The sequence below is a fragment of the Suncus etruscus genome, chromosome 12 (genome assembly GCF_024139225.1).
Source record: "Suncus etruscus isolate mSunEtr1 chromosome 12, mSunEtr1.pri.cur, whole genome shotgun sequence".
NCBI classification, from domain to species: Eukaryota; Metazoa; Chordata; class Mammalia; order Eulipotyphla; family Soricidae; genus Suncus; species Suncus etruscus.
In genome coordinates this window covers 25652586-25677766 of record NC_064859.1, presented here as the reverse complement: position 1 = coordinate 25677766, position 25181 = coordinate 25652586, and the positions used below count along the sequence as shown (strand labels likewise).

The 25181-nt window shown below is 37.6% G+C and overlaps 1 protein-coding gene across 1 annotated transcript in view; it reads left to right on the top strand.

The window, feature by feature from the left end:
• The window catches only part of ANTXR1 (ANTXR cell adhesion molecule 1), a 252529-nt gene that overhangs the window by 167314 nt on the left and 60034 nt on the right, over positions 1 to 25181 (top strand). The window contains exons 14-16 of the mRNA XM_049785145.1: positions 9143 to 9184; positions 15807 to 15902; positions 16579 to 16746. Of these exons, the coding sequence (XP_049641102.1) occupies positions 9143 to 9184; positions 15807 to 15902; positions 16579 to 16746 (306 nt within the window). The remainder of the gene's footprint in view (positions 1 to 9142; positions 9185 to 15806; positions 15903 to 16578; positions 16747 to 25181) is intronic.

The following is a 25181-nucleotide window of genomic DNA, read 5'->3' as shown; positions in this document are numbered from 1 at the left end:
AAAAAAAAAAGAAAAGAAAAGAAAAATTTCTTATTGAAACACAAATATTTACTCACATATTATATGTCTCTTACTATACTATGATATCCTCAAAAAGAATAAACTAGTCATAGGAAAGAATCCTCAAAAATAGAGTATGATGTCTCATGTGCAATGTATATGTTTCCAAACTAAATTGAAAATTGAAGATTTTCTAGAGTAAGATAAATGGGCAGAGATGGAACCCAAGCACAAATGGAACTCTGATACATATTTGTTTTATGACTGTGTGTATTTTTATTTTTATTAATATCTTTATTTAAACATCTTGATTACAAATATATTGTAGTTGGGTTTCAGTCATGTAAAGAATACCCCCCTTTACCAGTGCAACATTCCCACCACCAATATCCCAAATCTCCCTCCAACTGTGCATTATTATTTTTATATTTCATACCAAACACACTTCACACATCTTTCTTTTATATATATATATACATATATATATATATATATATGTATAGTAGATAACTATTCTATAGCAAAAGACAATTATATAGTTTGTTAAATAAAGTCCTTGAAATATGCCCTCCTTGTCAGGAGTTTAGTTATCAGTAATCCTTAATATAAAAAAATCTTGCTATATTTTTTCAGATGAAATAATGGTTGCATAAAAATGTGAATATACTTAACACTACTGAGTTGTATGTATACTTAAAATTGGTTAAAACAGAAAATTTAAGTATAATGTGGTTTTTCATAATACAAAAGAATAAAAAAGAAAGTACCACATTCCAGAAATCAAACTATATACTTATATATATAGAAATAAAATTATATACTTTTATATATAGTTTTATATAGTTCCAATCAAACTATATACTTTTAGTCAAGTAATGACAGTCTTATTCTAAATATGTTTGGCAGAGGATCACACACATGCATTTGGAATTTCTCCCTATATAAACAAAATTCTGGGTTTTTTTTTAGTGACTTTGTAGGTATCTTATGAATCATTTTTAAAGAATTACTTGAGGAATCATACTGAATTTTGAGCATAGTTGAATTAAGCCCCATAAACATTTCCCAAGGTCAATTAAAAATAACAAAAGGGGTTTTATTTGTCTTAACTTAAATAAAAATAGTTTTCAAATAATAATCAAGGAAATTACAAAGGACAAAAATTAAGAACTTTAGATGCTCTTAGATTAAATAAAAAATAGTTTTTAAATAACTTCACATCTTTAAGTATTAAATTTGTAAAAGTAGATAACCAAATCTCATATCACTAAAGGGCTTTATTATTTAGCAAAACCTGAGAAATGTAAGCAGCTTCTGAACCAGGCTTCTTGGTCCCCAACTCATTATAATTTCTGGATCCCTTTCCAGCCTCCACCCATTCCCATCTGGAAACTTCTCGTTCTGCACTTTGAAAGTATCTTTCTTGCCAGTACACAGAACTCTGTCATGGTCTCCAGAGCTGTGTGTAACATAGATAGATTGCACAGAACTGACATTGGACATACCAAACCTAGGAGGCCAGGGAGACAGCTAGAAACTTGGCTATAAGAAATCAACAAGTTCCAGAATATACAATGTTTTAAATCAAAGATTCCAAAACTTTTGTCATCTAAAGAGAAAAATTATTTGAGCTGCTCCCTCTGAGCATGCAAGAGACAATCATTTGCAGAAAATCAGTTACTCTTAACTAATATTCTATATGGCAAAAATAAAAAAGAAAACATAAAAAAACTTTGGGGAAAAAGAGATAATAAATCTTGTTATAAATGCCTATCTAGGACCACAGGAAAATATAGGACAATTCTAGTTTCAAAATAAAGAAGGATCTGGAGATCAGAGGATTGGGTAACCCTAAACAAGGAACTGTCCTTTGGAAAACTTTTTGATTGCAAAAAAAAAAACAAGTTTATTTAGTTTATTGCCCCTATTAACCCACAAAGATTGAGGGCGGATAATAAATCTATTGCCTGAAGCTGAGATGTCAAGTGAAAAGGTATGCTATGGATTTGAAGTATGTGTGTGTGTGTTCCTAAGAATTCAGAAACACAATTTCTCAGGGTCCAGATGTGTGCTTCTTGGTTTCTATAAATTGCAAGCTGAGGGGAAAAAAGTCCCAGTGCAGAAATACTTAGGAATCTGCAAAAGAAATCTCAAAGCCTTTTGACAGTCAACCCATCAACTCAGTCCTCATAAGATACCCACAAAGAAATGCAAACAATGGAGAGCACAAAATTTAAAATTACTAAAACCCTAAGAAATATTGTTTTTAGACTCCTTGGGATTTTACACGGGAAACTTAAAAGACCGGAAATCAGTTGAGAAAGTGAGTCATCTTTCCTCTGCCCTCTCCAAAGTTAGCAATAGCTGTAAAGTAAAAGGTACCTGGAAACTCTCTACATCCCATCATTTCTTCTTCAGCATGTGTATATGGAATTTTGATCCCATAAAAATAAAAAACCAATTTTCAGAGGAAATAGGTTTAGAACAGAACTGTCAAAACTTTGCAGCCTAATACTTTGAAGTAAACTTTGAAAATATACTTAATTCTGTTTTTGCTTTTAAATTTGGGCTACACTCAGCCATGTGTCAGGCACTCACCCTGCCAACTGTACTGTCACGCTGGCACCTAACAGTATACTTGAAAAAGTATAAATTTTAAAACTGAGAATAAACTTAGTGAAAGTGCCACCACTATATGAATTTTCAATTCTTAAAATAGACTAGTAAATATAGCACTTTACCTTTATTTCTTTTTTAATATATTATATTAATATAATTTATAATATTTTATTCTATATTATATATTATATTATATTGTATTATATTTTAATATATTATGTTTTCTAAATTACATGAACACATAAAATTTCCAGATCATATTACAAAGTATAGGGAGAAATAAAAGGAATTATAACAAATAAAAAACATAACAAAACAATTATTTAAATCAAATATACTAAAAAATAAAAGTAGGTGGCAGAAATATTTCTTGTCTTGAATGCAGCAGACCCTGGTTAAAACTCAGTACCACATATGGTACATTCAGCAAAGTCCAGGAGTGAATTCTTTTTTTTTCTTTAACATTGATTTCTAAAAAAAAAATAAAGTAAGTTCAGAAAGTACCCTGGTGGCTGTGAGCATAAAGTATGACACCATGGCTTACAGTTATAGTCAGAAAAAAGGAGGAATATATGCAAGAAATGTCACAACATGAGAGGTGAACAGCTGTGACTCACTGTCTTGCTATCCGTTCTGTACTGGCTTAATATAGAAACCCAGCTTTTGTTGTTTTGCCAGGTTCTTTTTTTCTTATTTACAAAAAAAAAAAAAAAAGCTATTTGTGTGCTTTCAAATAAGACCAAAGGCTATAAAATGGTTTTTCTGCCATTCTCAGCATTTAGAGCTTTTTCTCTGACCCATGGCACATGCTTCTAATTCCCTATAAAGCAGATGCTACTCCCATGAGCTCCCTTCTGTGCTTCTTTAGTGTGGTCTCTTAAGAAGTTGAGTATGGTACCCCATGTTCTCTGATCTCACAAACTTCTCCTCCACAAGCTTAATCCTTTTTCATTCAGCTGCTGAATTCTTATAACCAGGAGACACAAATGCATTGAGAATGCCAAATCAGATGCTTTCATGAAGAAAAGCTTGCAAGCTCAGGAGTGCATAGCATTGTGCATAGCACTATGGTAAATGGAAATGAGAAGGCAGCTGAGTGTCTTTTGTATCTCTCTTGCCAATTAATGTTGGCACCCAGGCAGCACCTGAAGTTACATTTAGTGTGGCACTAAATGTGATCAGCTCATAGTTCAGTGATTAATATCTTGGTTCACAAAATTTACCACACACAAAAATCCCAAAATATAGTATGACCTTCATGAAAAAAATAATTTTGACCTAACACAATTTCATAATTTAGTTATTTTTATTATCCAATTTATTTACCACATATGAACAATTTTACATATCACAGACCTATGTTGTCACACAAAAAACACTGTATATATTCCTTTCAAATTTTCAGAAATTTGTACAGCAAAGCAGCATAATAACCATGACTCTATCTCTCTGGAGTAGCCATTCTCAGAAGTTGGGATTCTTGGGACAGGAGAGATAGCATGGAAGTAAGGCATTTGCCTTGCATGCGGAGGGACAGCGGTTCAAATCCCAGCATCCCATATGGTCCCCCGAGCCTGCCAGGAGCAATTTCTGAGCGAAGAGCAAGGAGTAACCCCTGGGCACTGCTGGGTATGTCCCAAAAACCAAAAAGAAGAAGTTGGGATTCTTTGCAAAGAATAAAAGAGAGATTTATAAGGCTGTTTAAGATACCAGACTTGAGTATTATGTCACAGAAATGTTTGTTATAAGCCAAGGAAGTTGAGTTTAAAATTATCAGAAATGTTCTCATTACCTTTACCTTTATATGACTGCATACTCATTCATTCCAGGAAAAGTTGAGTAACAAGCATAGGATACTTAAAGCTAACCAAGTATGCTTATGATTTCTAGCAACTAAAGTCCAATGAGAAAGAGAAGCAAACACCATTTAGTGAGTTAACTGCCAACAGTGCAGACAGTGAAAGATATTATCTGTGTTCTCACTCTCAGGCGACCATCTGGCAGGAATTTCTTCAAGACTGGATTCAGGAATCCAGGCCATACCAGTTCACCAGAGCTGGAAGAGAGTGACTTCAAACAGGGATGAGCATTTTCAACAGAAACAGTGCTCTGTCTTTCTCCAATACAGAGACACATGGAGTAGAGACCCCATAGTTCATGATAATAGGATTGGATACAGAATTTTTACACTGAAACTTTTCCAAAATTGGTGTTTCTAACTAATCATTTGCAACTCTCAGAGTATACATTCATAGGAATGTCTGATGTAAAGCAAAACCCACCCCTGTAGCTCATCAAAAAAAATAATAATAATTGTTAGAAACCAATTAGCTTGTACTTCTCAACATGTGGTTCATGGACCAAGAGCATAAGCATCATTGGGAAACTTGTTAGAAATGCCAAGATCTCAGACCACAAAGAAAAATTTCACAGTACTAAAGTCTGTGTTTTAAGAACAGATAACATTGATAGTAATCTAATTCAAAATTAGAAGATACCTACCTAATTTTGTGAACAGAATATATTGTTAACAGTTTGCTCAGCCTTTAGAATTGGTAGTGTGTCAAGGAAGTGCCTTCTTTGCATCCAGAAAACTACATATCATTCAGGGGAGAAGAGGTTTCAAGAGCTGCTCCTCATGCAATACATGCAAAAAAGGTGAATGCTGAGACACTAAGAACAAGAAGAAAGGGACCTGAAAAATGAAGTCAACTGTTTTGTCCCTTCTCATGCCATTAGAGAAGCATTAAACTAACATGAGTTCATGCAACGTATTATATAGCCTACTACTGTCACAGAGAGAAGATACTGGAGAGGAAAAGAGAACAATGTGCAGTTAGGTAGAGACAGAGTGGGAAATTATGGACCAAACAGACATTCTTCTGCTTCCCAGAGAGCATGTTTACCTGACTCCCAACTTAAATTAAATGTCTAGTGATCCAGGGAAGAAGAGGTACCAGGGTTAAAAGTTGGCTACATTGCACTCTGTACACCATACTAAATTCCCTGGCACAACTTTAGAACTAACATTAACAACTGCTCCTCCCCAAAAGTAGTAAAACTTACACATTAAATCTTGAATACTGCTAAAGGAACAAACTAGCAAAATGAATTAAATATGTGAGTTTTATTTTGCCTTCACATTTAAAAGATCATTTTAAAGGGATGTCTTCATAGGCTAATCAAAAATTGGCCTTCATTGAAGTCCAGAGTAAGGTTCTGATATATCAGATAGAATCTACTCTATAACATCTTTTTTTTTTTTTTGCTTATTTGGTTTTTGTTTTTGGACCACACCCAGGAGTTCATAGGGCTTACTCCTGACTCTATACTCAGGGATCACTCTTGACAGGGCTCAGGGAACCACATGGAGTTCCGGAGATCAAAACTGGGTTGGCCACATATAAGACAAGTGAACTATTGTTCCAAAGTGACATATTTGTACTATATTCATATCATGCAAAGTCTACCTCCAAGCTTCCCATCATTTTCATTTTCAGCTGTCAAATAAGAATGCAGACAAAAACTTGAATTTATTTTGATTCATTGATAAGATGCCAAAATGATTTATTAAGATTCTACTTGGGCTTTTTACAAGTTTTCTTTCCTTTATTCTTCCTACAGAGTCTTTGTCAGTTCTGTCCTTATGTCTTTCTAAACTAAGATTAATACAATCAATATTTTGGATTTAATACAACGAATACAGTGTATCTAATAAAATTGAAGAAAAGTTATATTGGAATCAATTGGAGAGGAATTAAATTGAAATTGGACTGGAAGAGGACTTAACAAGGAAATCCTAGTAGAATTATAAATTTCATTTTCCATCTTTTTTACTTTTTTTCTACCCCCTTTACTATATTAGTTCATTATTTAAAAAGTAAATAACCCCTTTTGATCCTATTTTGATATCCAATCTAAGATGGTGTAAATGGAGTAGTGCTGATCTCTGGAGGAGAAATAAAAATAATGTTATCACATATATTTCCACTGCTACCATGTTGGTATACCATGTTTTATTTATAAATATGTTTGTTGATTAATTATATTTTAAACATTTCATTAAGGATTTTGTAAACTTCTGTGTCTTCTAGCAGTCCTTCGCAATGAAGAAGGAGTTGAAATCCAACCAACAATCAAACAAAATCTCCCTAAATTTTGTAAGACCGGAAACATGCCAAACCAATCCTAAGCTTGGTAGTACATTGCAGATTCTACCCTATATTTGACCTGGAAATTAAAATTTCCTAGTCATACTGACTGGAAGTGAATAATTATGCAATCAATATTTTTTTAATTTCTCCAAGTTTTTATTTTATTTTATTTATATTTTTATTTTTTTGGTTTTTTGGGCCACACCCGTTTGATGCTCAGGGGTTACTCCTGGCTAAGCGCTCAGAAATTGCCCCTGGCTTTGGGGGACCATATGGGACGCCAGGGGATCGAACCTCGGTCCTTCCTTGGCTAGTGCTTGCAAGGCAGACACCTTACCTCTAGCGCCACCTCGCCGGCCCCGCAATCAATATTTTAATTATAGCTAAAAGATCAATGGAAGGACACTAAGTGATATGAGACTCTTTACAGAAGACCTTTTCATTTTATGAAAATCATGCCTTTTAGGTACTCCATCTTGAAGCCACCATACTGAATATGTGCAAGGGTCAAGTGAAGGTGTCATAAATGAAAAAGCTAGAGACATCAAGAAAGGGAAAGAGATGAAGAGTAGCATACAACAGATAATGTGCTCCAGCTCCAGACCAGATGTCTTGAGACCAGGATTGCTCATCTGGATCCACATGTGGCAAAGTTAATGTTCTTGCTCATTTCACAGAGGGGGGGGCAGTGGTGCTCAGAGAGGTTGTGGGTCTTGTCAAATCCTCAGTCAGATAAAGGAGGGTCTGAGGTTCACATTTGATAATGACTCTACTTCCTTTTAACAAGCAAGGAAATGATACTTTGTTTTACATTTTTTGTTTTTGTTTGGGAGGTTGAGGGTCACACATGGCCAAGGAACCATTTACTGGGAATCAAACCAGGATCATCTATATGTTAAGCAAGCACATTAACCTCTTTGGTCCTGAACAAGAGGTACTTTGAAGACAAGAGCTATTCTGCACAGAACCACTGTACTTAGCTCAGGGTACTTTCCTGAGTTACAACACTATCTGTTGCACTCCTGTCAAGACATCTGTGTCTATTCCCAAACATCTTGCTATCTGTGTGTGTGTGTGTGTTGTGTGTGTGTGTGTGTGTGTGTGTGTCTTTCTCTTTCTCTCTCCTCTCTCTCCCTAACCCTGCCCACAAAGAGAGAGTTCTGGAAAGCTGTCCTCAGTAACTTGCCCTCTCTCCACTTTCAGACATTTCCTGTTTTAAAATCATCCCAATGCTGTTGATGGTAAATCAGCATTGGGCAGTAAAGACTCTCCCCAGACATTTCCTTATGGAACTGAAAGCCAAGTTTTGAGTGGGTGAGCCAAATCACAGCTTATGCTTTCCAGAAGCCCTCACCAGGTTTCCCACAGTGGCCAGGAAGTGGAGGCAGATGAAAATAATGGTTTGAAACCCCTAGAGGCCTTAGATTCTGCCTCTTCAATTAATTGAGTGTAGTTCTTTTACATGATTGGAGTCTGTCTCCTGGCTGATGTTAAAAACCTCAAGTTGGTAGCCTGGCTCACCAGAAGATACTATGAGCAACTTAAGTAATGGTAGCCCAAGGAATAGCACTGGGATTGGAGTCTGAATGAGGTCCCAGAATAATCATCATTTGCATCAAAGAGGTTTGTGCTTTGTAAGAAGAGCTTGATGCCTGGCCTATGGCTTTCTCTCTAAATTATACCTGAGCACTAAATGATCCATACCCCCTTGACCCTAAGACTTCAAGAGATATGTAATGGACTTTCAATTCTGATGAGAAGACAGGATATACTCTTAGAATATTGTTATGAAAATCTTTATATCTATCAATAACAAAAACCTAAAAGAAATTCTTTGTTATTCCTTCTATTATGCCTTCCATTGGGATTGGTCATTATTATACCCTAATTCCATGAGTGCCACTTTGGATCAACCACACTTAATGAAACTGCCAACAACCTAACTAATCTCTATACAACCATCCTGACCTCTCTTTTATATAATCTTTTCTTAAAAGTGAAGCCATTTATTTATAGTATATATGGATAAATGATGTGTTATAGAAATGACTGAATGAATACATGAAGGAATAAATTTGTGGTAAGAGAAAATATGTTTTCTGACTGTTATCTGAGCAGCATTGTTTTCTTTTTACAAAGCTATATAGTGGGAACCTTGAGTCTAAGGATGGAATCCTGGGCCAGGAGCATGGTCTAATGAGCTCTTCTGCTTCCAAAGCTACATCAGAACATCAGAACTACATCAGGACTTGCCTACCTTGCTTGAGCCCTTCACTATGATAATCGTAACCATACAAGTAACTCATCTCTTGGAAAGTAAGTCACTGAAGACTTCTACTGACTTGTTCTTTTTTTCTCTCTCTTTTTAGATTATAAAGGAGGTCCCTCCACCCCCTGTAGAAGAGAGTGAGGTAAGTCACAGGCACATGGACAGCTCTGTGGATGAGGTGGCAGGGTGGAGAAGGAAGATGTTTGAACTGGCCTGAGATTCAGGACCAGCCAAGCAGATCTAAATTATACCCAGTCTCCTAATCCATAAAAAGCTGTGTAGAAGAAAGTCTTTTGCCTTTTTCAAAATGAACATGAAATGAACACTCCTAGCAGCCAGGTGATATCCCCAAAGACTTTCCTTCCTGCTATTACCAATACAATTATTTATAGCTCCAGGGGACTGATTATTTTCTCTGAAAAAGGCACTTCAGGGAATCTCCTTTTTCTTCAGAAACTTTCTGACTTATGTGTATAAATCAGAACAAGTTTTTGTTTCAGTTTAGTTTGGGCCCATATCCTGCAATGCTTAGGGCTTCCACCTGGCTCTGAACTTAAGGATCAGTCTTTGTGGAGTTAGGAGAACATATGAGATCCAGAGAATCAAGCTTCATTGGCTGTGTGCAAGACAAACTGTACTATCTCTCCAGCTCCATTGGCCACCTTTTTCAAACAGTCAGTGGTAGTTTATTTAAACAATTGTTCCAACTATTTGAATTGTTTGAATACTGATGCAATCCATTTTTCTTTCACTTCACATACTGTTACCCCCAATTTGGCAGATAATAATAATGAAAATATGAAAAGAATGGATAGGGAGTGGAAAATATGCTAATACCTTTACCTTGATCTCAAATCCTCATCCTTTGAAAAGGAAATTTTTGGACTCTAGTACTAAATTGGCCAGCATGCAGTTCTGTGTGAGCATGGTCTGGCATGGAATACAGCGGAGGCATTAAAGGCCAGTGGTGAAAAAAATCATCCAAGGTCAGCAGGGCATTGTTAGTGGCTTTCCAAGTCCTCTGATAGTTCCAGGGATTGTTTGGCTTCTCAGGATGCAATATTCATCAAGTTAAATGCCAAGATACAGGTCTGCAAATGTAGCAGAACAGAAAAGATTCTGATAGGGTTTTAAATCCATCGGTTTATTGTGTGCAAGCCAAGACCCACCCCTCACTATTTCTTTTCCCAATGCCTCTGTCAAGTTTCCTACATACAGAAATAATAATGATTAAATTTAAAGTTCCATGTGGCTTTTATAGCCTGAACTAAATGCATGTAAGTCAAAGGATTTAATAGCTGCAATCAATTAAAGCACATCTTGTTGGAAATGCCAACTTTCTTCCTGCCCAAAAATCAAAGAGGGAAATTATATTGCTATGCAGAGAGGTGGAAAAAAGAGCCTTTACATCCACAATAACCTTGTCTCTTCTGAGAGAAGGCAATTCCACTACTTTCAGTTGGACCCTTTCCATTTTGTGTAGCTGTCAGTTGTCCTCCCAAAGAAAGATTGGATAGGAAGAGTACCCTTGAGGAAGTACTCTCTGTGTCCTTGAATGAATATTCCTTTCTTCATTAGCTTCACTATTTCCTCTAAAGTTGGATTTCCTTTTACTTTTGAAAGGTTCTGTGGAAGCTATATATGTGTGTATATATAGTGTCTGTATGTATATAGATATATACATATAGGTATATGTAGAGAGAGATACCAAGTATAAGTAAATGAAGTATATGTATATATCAGTATTATATATAAGTCACCTTGGTATACATATTTATATATATGTATACATAGATATATACTCATATATACTTATATGAAGGCACTCTAGGTAGAAGATTAAGCAGGGTCTGATTTGCCCCAGATTCCAGCTTCTAGTACAGGGTTTTATGTAAACAACAAGATCAATGAGTGTTTAAACTGAGCACAATTTTGAAGGGAAATAAAATGTTCAGACTAACAAACCACCAAGAAAGGAAAGCTAAAAGCAAGAGAATAGAGTAGCTAAATTTTTCCAGTTTCATCTGGCATCTACTAAAAGGCTCTGTTTTCACCTGAAGAAGGCCAAGCTGGTTTCTGAAGCAAAATGACAACCTGGGGATGATTGAGATACAAAGGGTTTTGTTAGACCTAAATTTACTTCCAGGCAGGCAGGGGACAGACTACAGGCTGAACTGATTACCTTAGCATATGTGTTGGCCCTGTGAGTTAGATCACTCTAATATCCTTTCTAATATGTCTGGCAGGGAAAAAGAAAAGACACAAAAAAAGTCCCCCAGAAACAGAAAACATGCCTTAGCCCATACAAAATGGTATATACATTGCTCTGAAAATCCGAGTCTGAATCTAGACCACCTTCTCCACTGCATCTTCCTGTGTTCAAATCCCACAAACCCTTCAAAGCACAGCTCGTGTATTACTGTCTCTATAAAACACACTGGCATTCCTTCCATCAGAAAGAATTTTTGGATACCTTCTTTACTGCTTCTTATGAGTATTTTAGTGGTTCTTCTTTATAAAATTAGCTCATTAGCTACTTGAGGTTCAGAATCTCACTAATTCACCTTTGATTCGTTTCCAAAGAATTTAATAGCGACTGATAGTCAATAACTACTAAAGACAAAAGCTCCCACATATATATATTAATCATCCATATATATATATATATATATATATATATATATATATTAATCATCCAGACTTTTATCTGGATGTTTCTATAAACATCATATTCTAATGGAAAGATCTATTATTTAAATAATTAGGCTTCAAGACTGAGTACAACTTTATAATAAACTCTTAGTCATCTTGTCTAATAAAAAGTATGAACATATGTACTGTAAAGATGTATAACTTTGATAGATCATGCAACTCACATTGGCATCCCTGTATAAAATGACTAAAAACTTGTTTGTCAAAATCTCAACAAAAGCAAGAAATTTCAGTTTTTAACAACCTGAGTTAAGATTTTAATTTTCATTGATGTGAGAATTTCTCAGTAATTACCTAGTTATTCCAAATAATTGGCAGTTCCTGGGATAATCCAGTAATAAGATTTTCACTGGGTGATTTGATTCTAAATAGTCACTTTCCATGGATTTTTTTTAATATTTGAGAAGAAGAAGAAGAAGAAGGAAATACTGTAAACACTGACAGTGATGTACACTGGCATCTGATTTCAGGAAGCACTTGATTTTGAAAGAGTCATTCAGGTTTATTACCATATTTATCCTAAGAATTTCTCAGTGGCAAGAACCTAATTCCTAAATTCCCTCAAGGTACCACAGCTAGATAGTAAGTGCATAAGATGTTTCCTGAAAGATTTAAAATTAGGGGTAAAAGCAGGCAGACAAGCCAAAAGGCTGAAGTGCAAGTTTGGCATGCACAGAGCCTTCAATCTCTGACAGAACTTGGGCTCCCAAGCACTGCTGGGTAGCCTTGGTCCCCCACCCACCCTACAACACTGTGTAAACCCCAAAATAAATAAATAAAAATGAAAAACAGTAAATGTGCAAGTGGAGTACAACACACTTTAATCAGCAACTACTAACAGGACATCAGGCAGCCTCTTTTCTACTATCCTTGTCATTCCTATTAGCAGCTTCTGGCCTCTACTCTGTCTGGTAGCTCAGTTCCACGCATCTCCCTTCCTTTTTTAAATTAATATCTTTATTTAAACACCTTGATTACAAATATGATTGTAGTTGGGTTTCAGTCATGTAAAGAACACCCCCCTTCACTGGTGCAACATTCCCACCACCTATGTCCCAAATCTCCCTCTCTCCATCCCACCCCATCTGTACTCTAGATAAGCTTTCTACTTCCTTCATTCATTCACATTGTTACGATAGTTCTTAATGTAGTTATTTCTCTAACTTCACTCATCACTCTTTGTGGTGAGCTTCATGTCATGAGCTGGACCTTTCAGCCCTCCTCTCTTTGTCTCTGAGGATTATTGCCAAAATATCTTTAATTTTTCTTAAACATCTCCCTTCCTTACCTACTTGCACACCTCTCCTTCCTGCTTTACTAACACTTGAGACTGGCAGTTTCTTCTCTCTGTTTCATCCTTAAAGGGAGGGTAGGAACCTCCCAAGTCTTCCCCTTCCGTGAATAATTAATCGTTAATTAATCATTAACTTAATTAATCAATTTATTTAATGATTAAACATAGCCATTCACTTCCATAGCTGCTGGTTTTCTTTATTTAATAAATCTTTATTTAAGCACCATGATTACAAGCATGTTTGTAGTTGGGTTTCAGTTATAAACAAAATACCCCCCTTCACCAGTGGTTTTCTTTATGAAGTTGCTGGGAATTGATTTTTTTAACTCTATTTTTAATCAAATGGAAGGACACATCAAAGATTCTTCTCTTTTGAAGATTGCAAAACTATGCTCTTGAATGCATAACAGAGCCTTGACAACTGCAGGAAAATTTTGACTGCCTTGGTTGGTCAATTCCTGGGTCATTGTGTTGTCTTTTGCTGTTGTGGTTGTTTAAGTTTGGCAGATGAGTTGGGTGAAGAGATTAAATGACAGATTTAGTGGGTCAGAATTATGTGAGGCAGACTCGAATCTCAGCACTTGGCGTGCAGGACTCCACCCTCACACACATGTAGGAAGCTGTCCTGGCCTTTCCAGGGTGTAGGGAGGGTTGGAATAGAGCCCTAGAGCTGACAGTAAGTCCTGGGCTGGACAGGGCAGTTGAAAGGAAAGGCAATTTAATGTGCCAGTGTGGGGGTAATCTATCAAGCCATCAGAAAACCAGACCAGAGAACTTCAACTTTAGTACTCTCTTCATTTCTTTGGATCCATCTGTCTTCTCTGCAATTAAAGAAAAAAATTAGATGCAGCTGAGAGATAGTAAATCTTATATGTGACCCATCCAGCTTCGAACCTATGGTCCCCTGAGCCTACCAGGATGGTTTGTGAATGCAAAGACAAGAGTAACTCCTGAGTTCTGCCAATTGTGGCTCCCAAACAAAACAAAACAATTAGATTATCTCTAATTTTTATTTTTCTGCTATTTAAAAAATTAGGAAATTAGTGAAACTATTCAGTTTCCACTTGAATGAAGTAGTTCTGTTCTTTCTGTCTTTCATATTCAGTGCTGCTATGTGCAGTTTTAGACACTCTAAAATTAGTTATTTGGGAAAATTGCCCTGGGCCATGCTTAGGCTTTCTGAGGCCATATTTTACTAATGGCCTGATAATATATATCTGCCTTTGATTGTAAAGGTAATGCTCTCTGTAATGATTCTTAGTTTGACCTCAAACCTTCTAAAATTAGATGATAAGGCAAAATATCTGGAACTATACAGATAACTCACCAAATACAACCAGAACAACTCTTGGGAAGTTGCCTTCTTCTGAGCAGTTTCATCCCCTCTGGTTCATACTACTACTTTGTAGACAGACCCCTTTATCTTCTTAGGAAGGAAGGCATACCATCTTCCTTAACCCATAGATAATTGTAAATGGTAGGTTTTTTCTCCTCACAGCAGGAAGAATTACAGTTTTAAGACGAAAAGCAATTTTTTAATGATCCTTTTCTTTTCTATACAAGTTCTATGTAAGTTACATAAGCACAAACTTTCTGTCACTGAGCTTAGTTGCATATTCTGAGTTATAAGTTTAAGTCATCTCATATGATTTACCTGTAAATCCAATAGATAATACTTGAGTATTTGCTATCTCTGAAATGCCACTCTTAAACCTAAGAGTATAAATACAACCAGTGACAGAAGCTTCTGTGGAACTCACATCCCAGCTTGGAGAGACAGAAAATAAATAAACATTAAGCCTGATAACAACCTTAATGAAAAATAAAATATCCTGGTGGAATGAAAAAACATTTTTCTTTTGGTTTTTTGGCCACACTTAGTAATGCTCAAGGTACTCTTGGCTATGCGTTCAGAAATTGTTCCTGGCTTGGGAGACCATATGCGATGCCTGGGGAATCTAACCACGGTCTGTCCCAGGTCAGCTGTGTGCAAAGCAAACATCCTACCACTGCACCACCACTCCGGCCCCTGAAAAATTTTTTGAAGGATGTCCAGTGAAGGGCTGTCCTAGGAGTGATAAGAAAAATCCATGAGAAAGCCCAGGAAATGTAGTCTTAAACCAGGAAACAGCAAGTGAATAGGCTACAAGACAGAAAGAAGGCAAGCAATAGAAGAAAAAAAAACTCACAAGAACTTGGTACTACTATTTTGGTGATAGTTACAGAGGTGGTGAAAAAAATCACAAATATGGAATCTTTTAGAAGAAATAACGAAGAAAATTTCTGGGAATTTTGGAGATGTGGGAGAAAAGCAATGGAGGAAGGAAAGAATTCAAGATTAATTCCACGTATGGAGATAGTTACTAAATGATCAGGTGTCAGAAAAAAAATCTAGATTTCTTTTTGGCTTGCTATTGTTGAGATGTTTATTAGTTCCCCAAGAGAATCATTGTTAAGTTGGCCTCTGGAGTTTAAAGGAATCAGGAAGAAGACACAAATTTAAAATTCTCAGACTGTAATTGGGCTTTAATAGGCTACAATTCTACATTGCATCCCACCCTTATCTAGGAGCAGTATACTTACCCTTCACTACTAATAAGGAAAAGAAGCTTCTGCAGTGATGCAATTTGATCAAAACCACAATAAGCATGGAGCCACAGTTTCACCTAGCAGAGTGCTCTCATGCACTTGGTCATGTGGGTACATACGTGGTGACTATGGTCTTGGCTTCTTTACATGGGTCACAATCTCTCTGCAGGAAGAAGATGATGATGGTCTCCCTAAGAAAAAGTGGCCTACAGTCGATGCCTCTTATTATGGTGGACGAGGTGTTGGAGGCATTAAAAGGATGGAGGTAATATGACAGCAAAAGGGCCAGGAAATTGGCCCTGTTTTAGAGTCTTCCCTGTATGAAGCTCTGGGTTTGAGATCTGGTACTGGGTGGAAATAATAATGTTTTTTATGGAGAAGCATCTAGTAGTATTCAGGAGTCACTCAGTGAAGTTCCCAGGAGACCACTAGAATTTAATATAGGCCTCCCACATGTTGAGCATGTTCTCTAACCCATTGAGCTATCATATTTATTTGGTGTCTACTCAATGATAAAAAATCGGAGCAAATTAGAAAATCTTATCTACTGGGTTATGAGTGATCAAAGTGAGATGATCAGATTACAGCTTTCAAACTGTAACACCCATGTTATGTTCACTATAAACAGAATAGTTCACTCTCTGCTACATGTCTCCCCATGTAATTTCTTTTCTCAGAGAATCTAATGTTCTTATCTGGGCCTGCATACATATATAAGCTGCACCACACCCCCCATAGCTCACCCAATCCCCTAGAGCTTCAGTATAGAGTATAGAGCTTCTATACCTTCAGTTCACCTTTCCTTTTATCCAACCTCTCCCCAAAACCCAAAAAACTTTGAGAGTTGAAGAACACTCAAGTGTACCATCACATATGTAATTGTGATCCCATTTCATGCATTCTATTTATTTTGCCTTTTTGGCTTATGTTATTTATTTTAGGTCCGTTGGGGAGAAAAGGGCTCCACAGAAGAAGGTGCCAAGTTGGAAAAGGCAAAGAATGCAAGAGTCAAGATGCCCGAACAGGAGTATGAATTCCCAGAGCCTCGAAATCTCAACAACAACATGCGTCGGCCCTCTTCACCCCGGAAGTGGTACTCTCCCATCAAGGTATGTCTTTTGTTATTCAAGCATTGATTCCACTCCTGATAGAAACACATACTCAATAAGAGTCATAAAATGTCTAAAATCATGGACTTGATAGTACAAGTAGTTACTTCCTCAAGTTCATACTATCAAGGTGAAGAACTAGGCATTTTACAATATCCCTAGTAAAGTGATAGAAAATGAGTTAAGTGGCTTAGAAAGTGTCTTTAGAGAACTATTATAAATTCCCCCAAACAATTCATAATCTTGTTGGTAAGCACTATTTAACTAAAATGGCTGAATTCATTCTGATACCTTATTTCTCTTCTCCTAACAATAGCACAAATCCATTCTGCTTTCTCTAAACTTCCCACCAGAGTATCAGGACACACTGGCAGTTGTGTTAGTCATGGATCTAGAACTCATTTTTTCCTAACTGTGAAAAACCTCTCTTTTCTCTACTATCTCTTCTTCCCACACATCACCAGAGCTTAAAGTCTTCTTTCAAGTCAGGGAAATAGCAAGGAGTCAGGGGTATGTGTTTTGCATGTCTAAAGACATCGGTTTTATTCATGGAACCACATGTTTCCACAAAAAATTTAGAATATAATTCTTGGAGGTCCCCCAGTCCTAAAAAGAGGAATCTGGTGACCACTGAGCACCACTGGGGTGGTCCTTTTGGATAACAAAGTCACAAGCACCAAATTCTCTGGCAATCTTCAGCCCAGTTGGCTGAGTATCACCAAGAGTGACCCTGAACACCCCTTCCCAGCATAACATGGGAGGCCCTGCCCAGAAAATGAAAACAAAAACTAAAAATGATAAGCTTCTTTGGCTTACTAGGACATATAAACCATGAGAGATAGCTAATGCATCCTGAGAGTACTCTTCTCTTCCTCCTCCATCAGAGAGCCATACTCAGCAGTGCTCAGGGGTCTCTCTCAGTGAGGAGACCAGGCAGCATTGAGATTGAATTTAGGCCTTCCAAATGCAAAGCATGTGCTTCAGGCATTTTCAGGCTCTCAGTTCCATTCACCACTCTTACCTTCTGACCTCGTCCATAAGATCTCACTCTACCAATTGTCAGAGAGCACTAGAAAATTGTAACAGGAAAGATGCTAACATAATTCTGCATACAGGAAAACCTGAGATAAGCAAAGTACTCTTCTACCCAGATTTGGAACACAAGTCCCTAATTCATGTCTCCAGACACTGGTGCATGCTGCAAGCAGAACTGGGCCGGCTCCAAGGCATTAAGGGAAAAACTCCATTTCAGAGCCAGCTCTTATCCCCATTGCCACCACACGCATGCACACACAGCTTACCTTCCTTCCAGTGACAACAAACATAATATCTATATTGCCTTGAGTTATTTGCTAATTTCAGAGCAGCCCTACTCCTCTAAAATCAAAGGAAAATATTATTAGACAGTGGCATGAAACCTCATTGAGAGTTCTCTTTTCCCAGCTGAGCTAGCTCATGCTCAAAATCATTGCAATGCATTTTCATTTTCATTTGCTCTTTTAAAAAAATGAGATTCTTTTTTAAGATAAGTCTCCCCAGGCAATAAATTGAACTCTGGAAAGATGTGGGCAAAATGTAACTTGCTTGACTACCAGCTGTTGGCTGCTAATTATTTTCTAATGCTGAACATGCAGTGGCGTGCATACATGTGCAGACAGGAAGGAGCCAAGTCAAAGCTCCAAGATGAAGAAGAAAGAGAATTTTTCTATTATGTCGTTTTTAGGAATCTGTACCTTGTGAGTAATATGGCATCATTGATTATGGATAGTTTTTCATTTCTGTAATCTCAGATGTTGACAGCATTACTTCTGCTGGAAGAATTCTGCTTGAGAGTATTTTATTCTTTTATTAACTGGTAGTTTGGTGGTTTAAGTTTTATGAAAATAATACAAATCTGCACAATGAGATTTAGAATTTGCAAAACCTTCTCAAGCATTGCACCAGAACCGGAATCAGTTTAGTCAGTTGTGCCCCATCCTTGTACTATGTCCTGCCAAACATTACACAGAAGTGAACCAGCCCAGCTGAATATTAGAATCACTTGAATAAACTTTAAAAATGCAACCTCCAAGAGCTTACGTCTCAACTGCAATATAAGTGTCACACATAGCTTTCACGAGTACACTGGCTCTCATAATGTGCTCTCTTTTTCCCTCCAGTGAAACTCCTTTTCCCCCACATCCTTCCATTCCAAATTTCACATCCAAACTCCCTATGCAATATGCATTACTCCCAATTATCTCCTCAGTCCCTGATGCTCTGCCTCCTTAGTCATTGTGTTTAATTGCTGGTTCTCAAAATGTGGTCCCAGCCCCAGAATCAGCAACTCCTCGGTGTTTTTTGCACATACTGGGCTCCAATTGATATCATCTCTACAACTTTGGAGTCAAAGACCAACTCTGTGGGTTTTACAAGCCTACATAAGACATTGTGCCAGACAAAAGTGCCAGCTAGTCTGTCATAGGAGGGTCTATAAGAGCAGATGCAGTGGAGTAGGGCAAAGATTATGATCATACCTTGGTGATTGATCAATAAGGAGACCCACATGTGACAACTGGGTTCATTTTGACCACAAACATGACTACTGAATTATTGACAAGCAGCTGGGAATCTAAGTGTTAAAGATTCACCCAAAAAAAAAAAAACAAAATGGAAAAGACCTGGGACACTGGTGAATTCATGAGGCAGCTGGCAGGACTCCCTCTCTGGGTCATGAAAACATATTCCTGCTCCCTTGGCTAGGAAAGTTATCCTGGCTTCTGCTGACTCAGCCAGCTCTGTAGGCAGGAGACAGGCAGGACCTACTCTCATGTTTATGAGTCTTCTCTCCACCACAACTGGCCCCCTGGGGCACAGTTATTCCCAACTCATCTTCAACCACCAGTAAGCAGCATGGCACCTAGCACAACATGGAACCTCCCCATCTCTGGTTAACAGGCTGAGTCATAATGTCCAATTAGGAAACCACATTGAGATCTCCTGTGGCCTACACTGATCACTTTGTACTCTTTGACCAAGAAAGGAGACATTCTTCTTCCCATCTCTTTAATGAGAGTAGAAGTTATTTTATGTGTATCTGGATCATGTAGGTGAAAAAATAAGAAATAGAATAAAACTGTTTGAGATTAGAAATCAAAAGTCGTGATGATAATGTGATTGTCCAGAAGAAGGGCAGATTTGCCCCAGAACTTCAATATTCACATTTCTTAACTGGAGATCTGCTCCAGGATGAGCCCTATGCTCTTGGGGCCTATAGACAGTCACCAGGCATTTCAACAAAACATTCAGCCTCATGCAATCCCATGAACTCTGCTTCCCTTTCCTGAATCTTCTAGCTAGATTTGTCATATCCCTGAAGGAAATAAAAAGCACATTTAAAAGGTATGAACAAACAGTTGTATGCAGGATACAGTGAGACTCTGGGAGCTGAAACACCCTTAGACCTGAAGGGCCAGGTCAATATGAGGACTGAAGCCAATCATAGCTTCTCTGGGGCATTGTAGCCATCAAGAGGGGTCAGCCATTGATTTTGGCCCTGCCGCTGAGTCCCTCAAACAAAGCCTATTTATTCTTAATTTTTTAATTGAGGTAATATTTGTTTAAGCAGCTTAAAAGCACTAAAGGTGCAATTTTACATTTCTGCAAAGTATATCCTGTCATGGTCATCATCAAGGTTTTTTTTTTTTTTTCTATCTTAAATGATTAAAAAAGGACTTAATAGTAGTTTTGAGTTTTGCCTCTTGGTTTGGAAAACTTAACGTATTTATTCTCTGACAGAAAATGCTTCCAGATCCCTGTCATTTGAGAATGTAGTTATTGTTGAGAGGCATGCAGAAAGTAAAGGAATAATACTCAAATCTCTCCCTCCTCTTTTTCGCTCACTTTCTGGTGCCCTTGATCAGCTGGATCTAAGAGATCCAATGTGACCCTCAGTAGATATTAAACTTCCTAGGTAGAGAGCATGGTGAGCTGGGGGAGGAAGGGGGAGAGAAATTCAGGAAGCTGCAGGGACAGACAACTCACGGAGAGTAATACATCCACTGACTGTCCCCAGATTCAACAAGAACATTGCTGTTTCCTGCAAAACTTTAGGAAGCACTGGTTGGACTTCCAGCTCCCTAGTGAAAGAAGTCCGAACCATCTGCCTCTCTAAATGTTTTGCACTGGACTCACTTTTTTTTTCTTTTTTTTATATTAATTTTTTATTTTTAATTATGAGAACAAAGATGCAAAGAAAGAGGACAAGGTAAAGTTACAGTGGAAGGACAATCACCCAGAAACAGAATTCTCAGTAGTCCTATTGCTGATATCTTAACTTTGAATTTTCAGCCAAAGAACATTAAGAAAAATAAAATAAAACCTATGTACAATTGCTTTGTCCCTCAAGTCCCCAGATTGTAGTACATAATATATCTTAGCAGCACACAAAGTAATCTAACGACATAACACTTATGTAACTCCTTAAAAATTGAGGGCAAAGTACTTTTTTACATTTCCATGCACATGCATATTAGTTTAAGTTAACCTCAAAAGTTTAAGTGGTTTGTTTCTCTTAAGGATTAGAGTCAAAGGAGCACAGTAAAAACGGTGTTAGAGTGGTGATTATTGTTTGCATAGATCCACCAAAATATGAGGGACATGGAACGGAAAAGCTTTGGCCTAAATACAAGGAGATCCTACCCCTGAAGTTTCCTGGCATAAGACCAACTCTAGGCTCCAGGCAAACTAGTTTGTCCAATCCAGGTCATTGTCTGTAGTGAAAATACACTTTTATTTTTCACACAGTCTCTGTTGTTGGTATCATATTTCTGTATTAAAGATCCTGGAATCTGCATATCCTACATTGCAGTCAGGATGGTGCAGAACGTCCTCTCGTTTCACCTCACAATTGAAGGGCAATGCAGAGAACCCTGTCCTGTAAGCAGGTCGTTGTTGTTGTCAAGTCTTCTTAGTGTTAAGAGAAGTCTCTTTTGAGAAGGTGGATGTCAGAGCCTTGGTAGTGTCTTCCTGGTAGAGGATTTCTTCCAGGTGTTGTTATAAAAAACCTTGGATGTTTCGTAGATACCTTCCCTGATCCAGGGGTGATTGGAGAATGCCCATTCTTCTGAGGCCTGTGCCAGGTCATTATATCAATGTTCAGGGTGTAAGGCTCCATTGCACTACGAGATTTGTGTGTTCCAATCTCTAATAGATAAGAACTTATTTGTATGTATACTATTTTCCCATTTTAATGTGCCTATGCAAACAAGGAACAATGCCATGTGGCATTGTCCGCTCATATGGGGCCATAAGAACAAGTCCAACAATCCCCATGACATAGTTCAATCATAAGCATTAAACTGAGGGACACTTCCACCAAAATTCCTTATTGAAAAACTCACAAAGAGAATACAAGATAAACAGTGGATAGAATCGTCACAGTAAAAGAATATTTAGAAAGTGTTATAGCTATTATATAGAAAGAAAATACACAAGGGCAGAATCTGTTGAAGAAGGAGGTCGGTCTTGGTGCCTAACAAATTAAAGAACTGAGGGTGAAGAGGGTTAATTAAGGGGAAGATAATGATAAAATAATCCCAATCCAGATTGGGATATGAGGGAGTAGAAGGGGATCTGTGTGGAAAAGGGGAAATATATCAGAGGGGTTATATACATAGTATAGATGAATTGTTTATGGTCAGGCTTGGCAGTCAGAGAGGACCACGGTATAGGAAGTCACATCTACATATACACTGATTTTAGAGACCTATTTGAATATTATCCTCCAAATCTAGGGAATTCCACTTTTTTTCCTAAAACAGTCGAGAATTAAGAATATTTTTGAGTGTTGTTAAAAGTATATATGGTTTTTTTTATTTTGAAAATGAATAATAGTAAGAAGAGAAATCCTGAATGGGGTCCGTTTGTGGATGCATAGGGAGGAATTTCTCTCCCTCCCCACCCCCCCAGGACCTGATTAACCAGGCGTGGCCCTGAAGACCCGCCTAGCATGGGGGGAGATCTCAGTCCCTTGGACTAAGTGATCAGCCCAGGGGGCCTATGGCTAGCTGCCCTGCCCAGAGCCCCCAACATACCAGCTGAAGGGACACAGAAGAACTGGTATGTGGAGTCTTCCGGGTGCAGCCCTGACTCTGTAGTTTGTGGATGCATAGGGAGGTGAACTCACTTTTTTCATGCATTCTACAAACTTGATTTGAGAAATGGCAAAGCAAGTGCAGCAAACCCAGTGAGAACTGATGGCCAGCTAGTCCACCAATGGCTTCTCTCTACCATCCTGCAGGCTAATTAAAGGCACTGACCACATCAGTCACACTTCACCCTTTCCTCATTCCACAATCATGATCAAGACAGTTTTCAATATTTGGCCTCAATTTTCCTTTTGCTTGGTTTTCACCCCCTCCTGCTCCACTCCTCAGATTTACAGCACCCCGTGCTTCTCATTAAATTGGGGACTGACCATTTCAGACAAGTTAAGTAATGCCCAGATGTATGGCCACCAGATAAATTAAAAACAGAACTGTTTTCAGGTTGACTGGAAGCTTCCAAGCTTCAGAAAATCCATTTTTCTTTTTATCCAGTAGCTCCTTCACATGACTAGAAATGACAGCTCAAGAACAAAAGCCAGAGTCTAGCTATGAAGTCTAGCTACTCTCTAAAGGGGCTTTACTTGTGTGACTTGCAGAGCCTGTCAGAGGATAATCTTCTGTTCATATCCTTTAGGACAAACTATCATACTTGACCCTAATCACTTCACGTTGCAATGAAGCAGCATTTGGCCACTAAACCATGTTGGATTAAACTATGAGTAGCCCCATATAACACACCAAAACTGGAACTAATCTCAGCCATAGAACAAGATTTTCTCTTTTTTTTTTCCCTCTCCAATGATTTTTTTTTTTTTACCAAAAGACTCCAAACACTTTTTAAAACAAAGACTAAAAGGAAGAAAGGAACAAAAGGCAAAACTAAATCTTTGATTTGTGTATGTGAGGAGGAATTTCCAGCTGTATGCATTCATTCACTCAGGGGAAGCATGAGTCTTATATTTACCATGTTATTTTAAGGTGTATAAATTTAAGTGTTAATCTCTAATGGCCCCATAAATTGGGCTATCCTCAAAATTCTCAACCTCTGTCTGACTTCTAATATATTAGGGCAGGCAAACAAGAAGAGAAGACCCAGCTGTTTTTGACTTTAAAAAAAAAGTAAAAAAGAACAGGAAGCCCAGCCACAAACCCCATGCACCAGAGCCTTTTGAATGGGGGACATATAAACAATCTCTGCACCAACTCATGTTCAGGAAGAAACAAAAGCTAGAGTTTATATACAGCTTCCGGTTGTCTGTGTGTATTGGAAGTTATTGTCTGAGACTGAGGTATAGTTTGAGAGCCTGAACTTATTATGTATTACTCATTTTATAGGCAAAATTGTGTTAACTTAGTGTGAATGAAAACTATTTTTAAATGTTGACCTTCCAGTGACTCAAGTTTGGGGGCACCAACTCCCTTTGCAGTTGAAAATTCACAGGTCACTTTTGATTCCTTCCAAGTCTTCCCTTATTATCCAGGGGGACTTTGGTTTCAGGAAATTCTTATTTCAAAATCCAAGAATGCCCAAGTTCAATAGAGTCAGTCCTCCTCCTCAGGTTCATATCACTGGTTCAGCCAACTTAAATCCAACGTTGGTTAAATCCATGACTAAGGAACCTGTGTGAAGAAAAAATATCTGTATATAAGTGTACTCACATAGTTTATAACAGTGTTGTACAAGAACTAGCAACACACACTTTCAGAGTTGTGATGCTGGTGGGGATATCTGACTTGGTTTCACAGGAACACATTTTTCCTGGGGAATGAAAACAGAGTCTTGAAATGCAACCTATAGGAAGACCTATAAGTAATGGGCATTCAAATCTGAGATAAATCATAAATTCACTTCAAAATTTTCTTCTTGGGGTCTAGGTAAAGCCCATGGACTGGTTGGAAGAATCCTTTAAGATTCTTCTGTTCGAAGAAATGTTTTTAGTTAATGCATTAGCTACTGTTTCTTCATAACTAACTCCTGCTGACAGTTTTAAAATCAAGGCCCACATGGAATATGAGTATTCTGTTCCATTTCTAGCACCACATGCTCTGGTACCACAGGGTGTGCAATTTTTTATTTAAACAAACCTCCAAGAGCATTAGTTAAACACTTTCTTGTGACAGTAGAGAACTTTAAACACAAATTCAAGTGTCTATGCTCTTCCATAAAATGCTACCTAGCACAGAAGTAAAAGGAGTTGGCTATATAGACTAGTCAGATCATTTTTAGGGTACAAATGAAACGACCCTCACTTTTTCTAGAAGATCACATTGGGTAAAGCACATGCCATAAGCCATGCATAGTTCTAGAGGTTTTCTAAGTATTCATGCTTTCATTTCTCAGAACTCCAG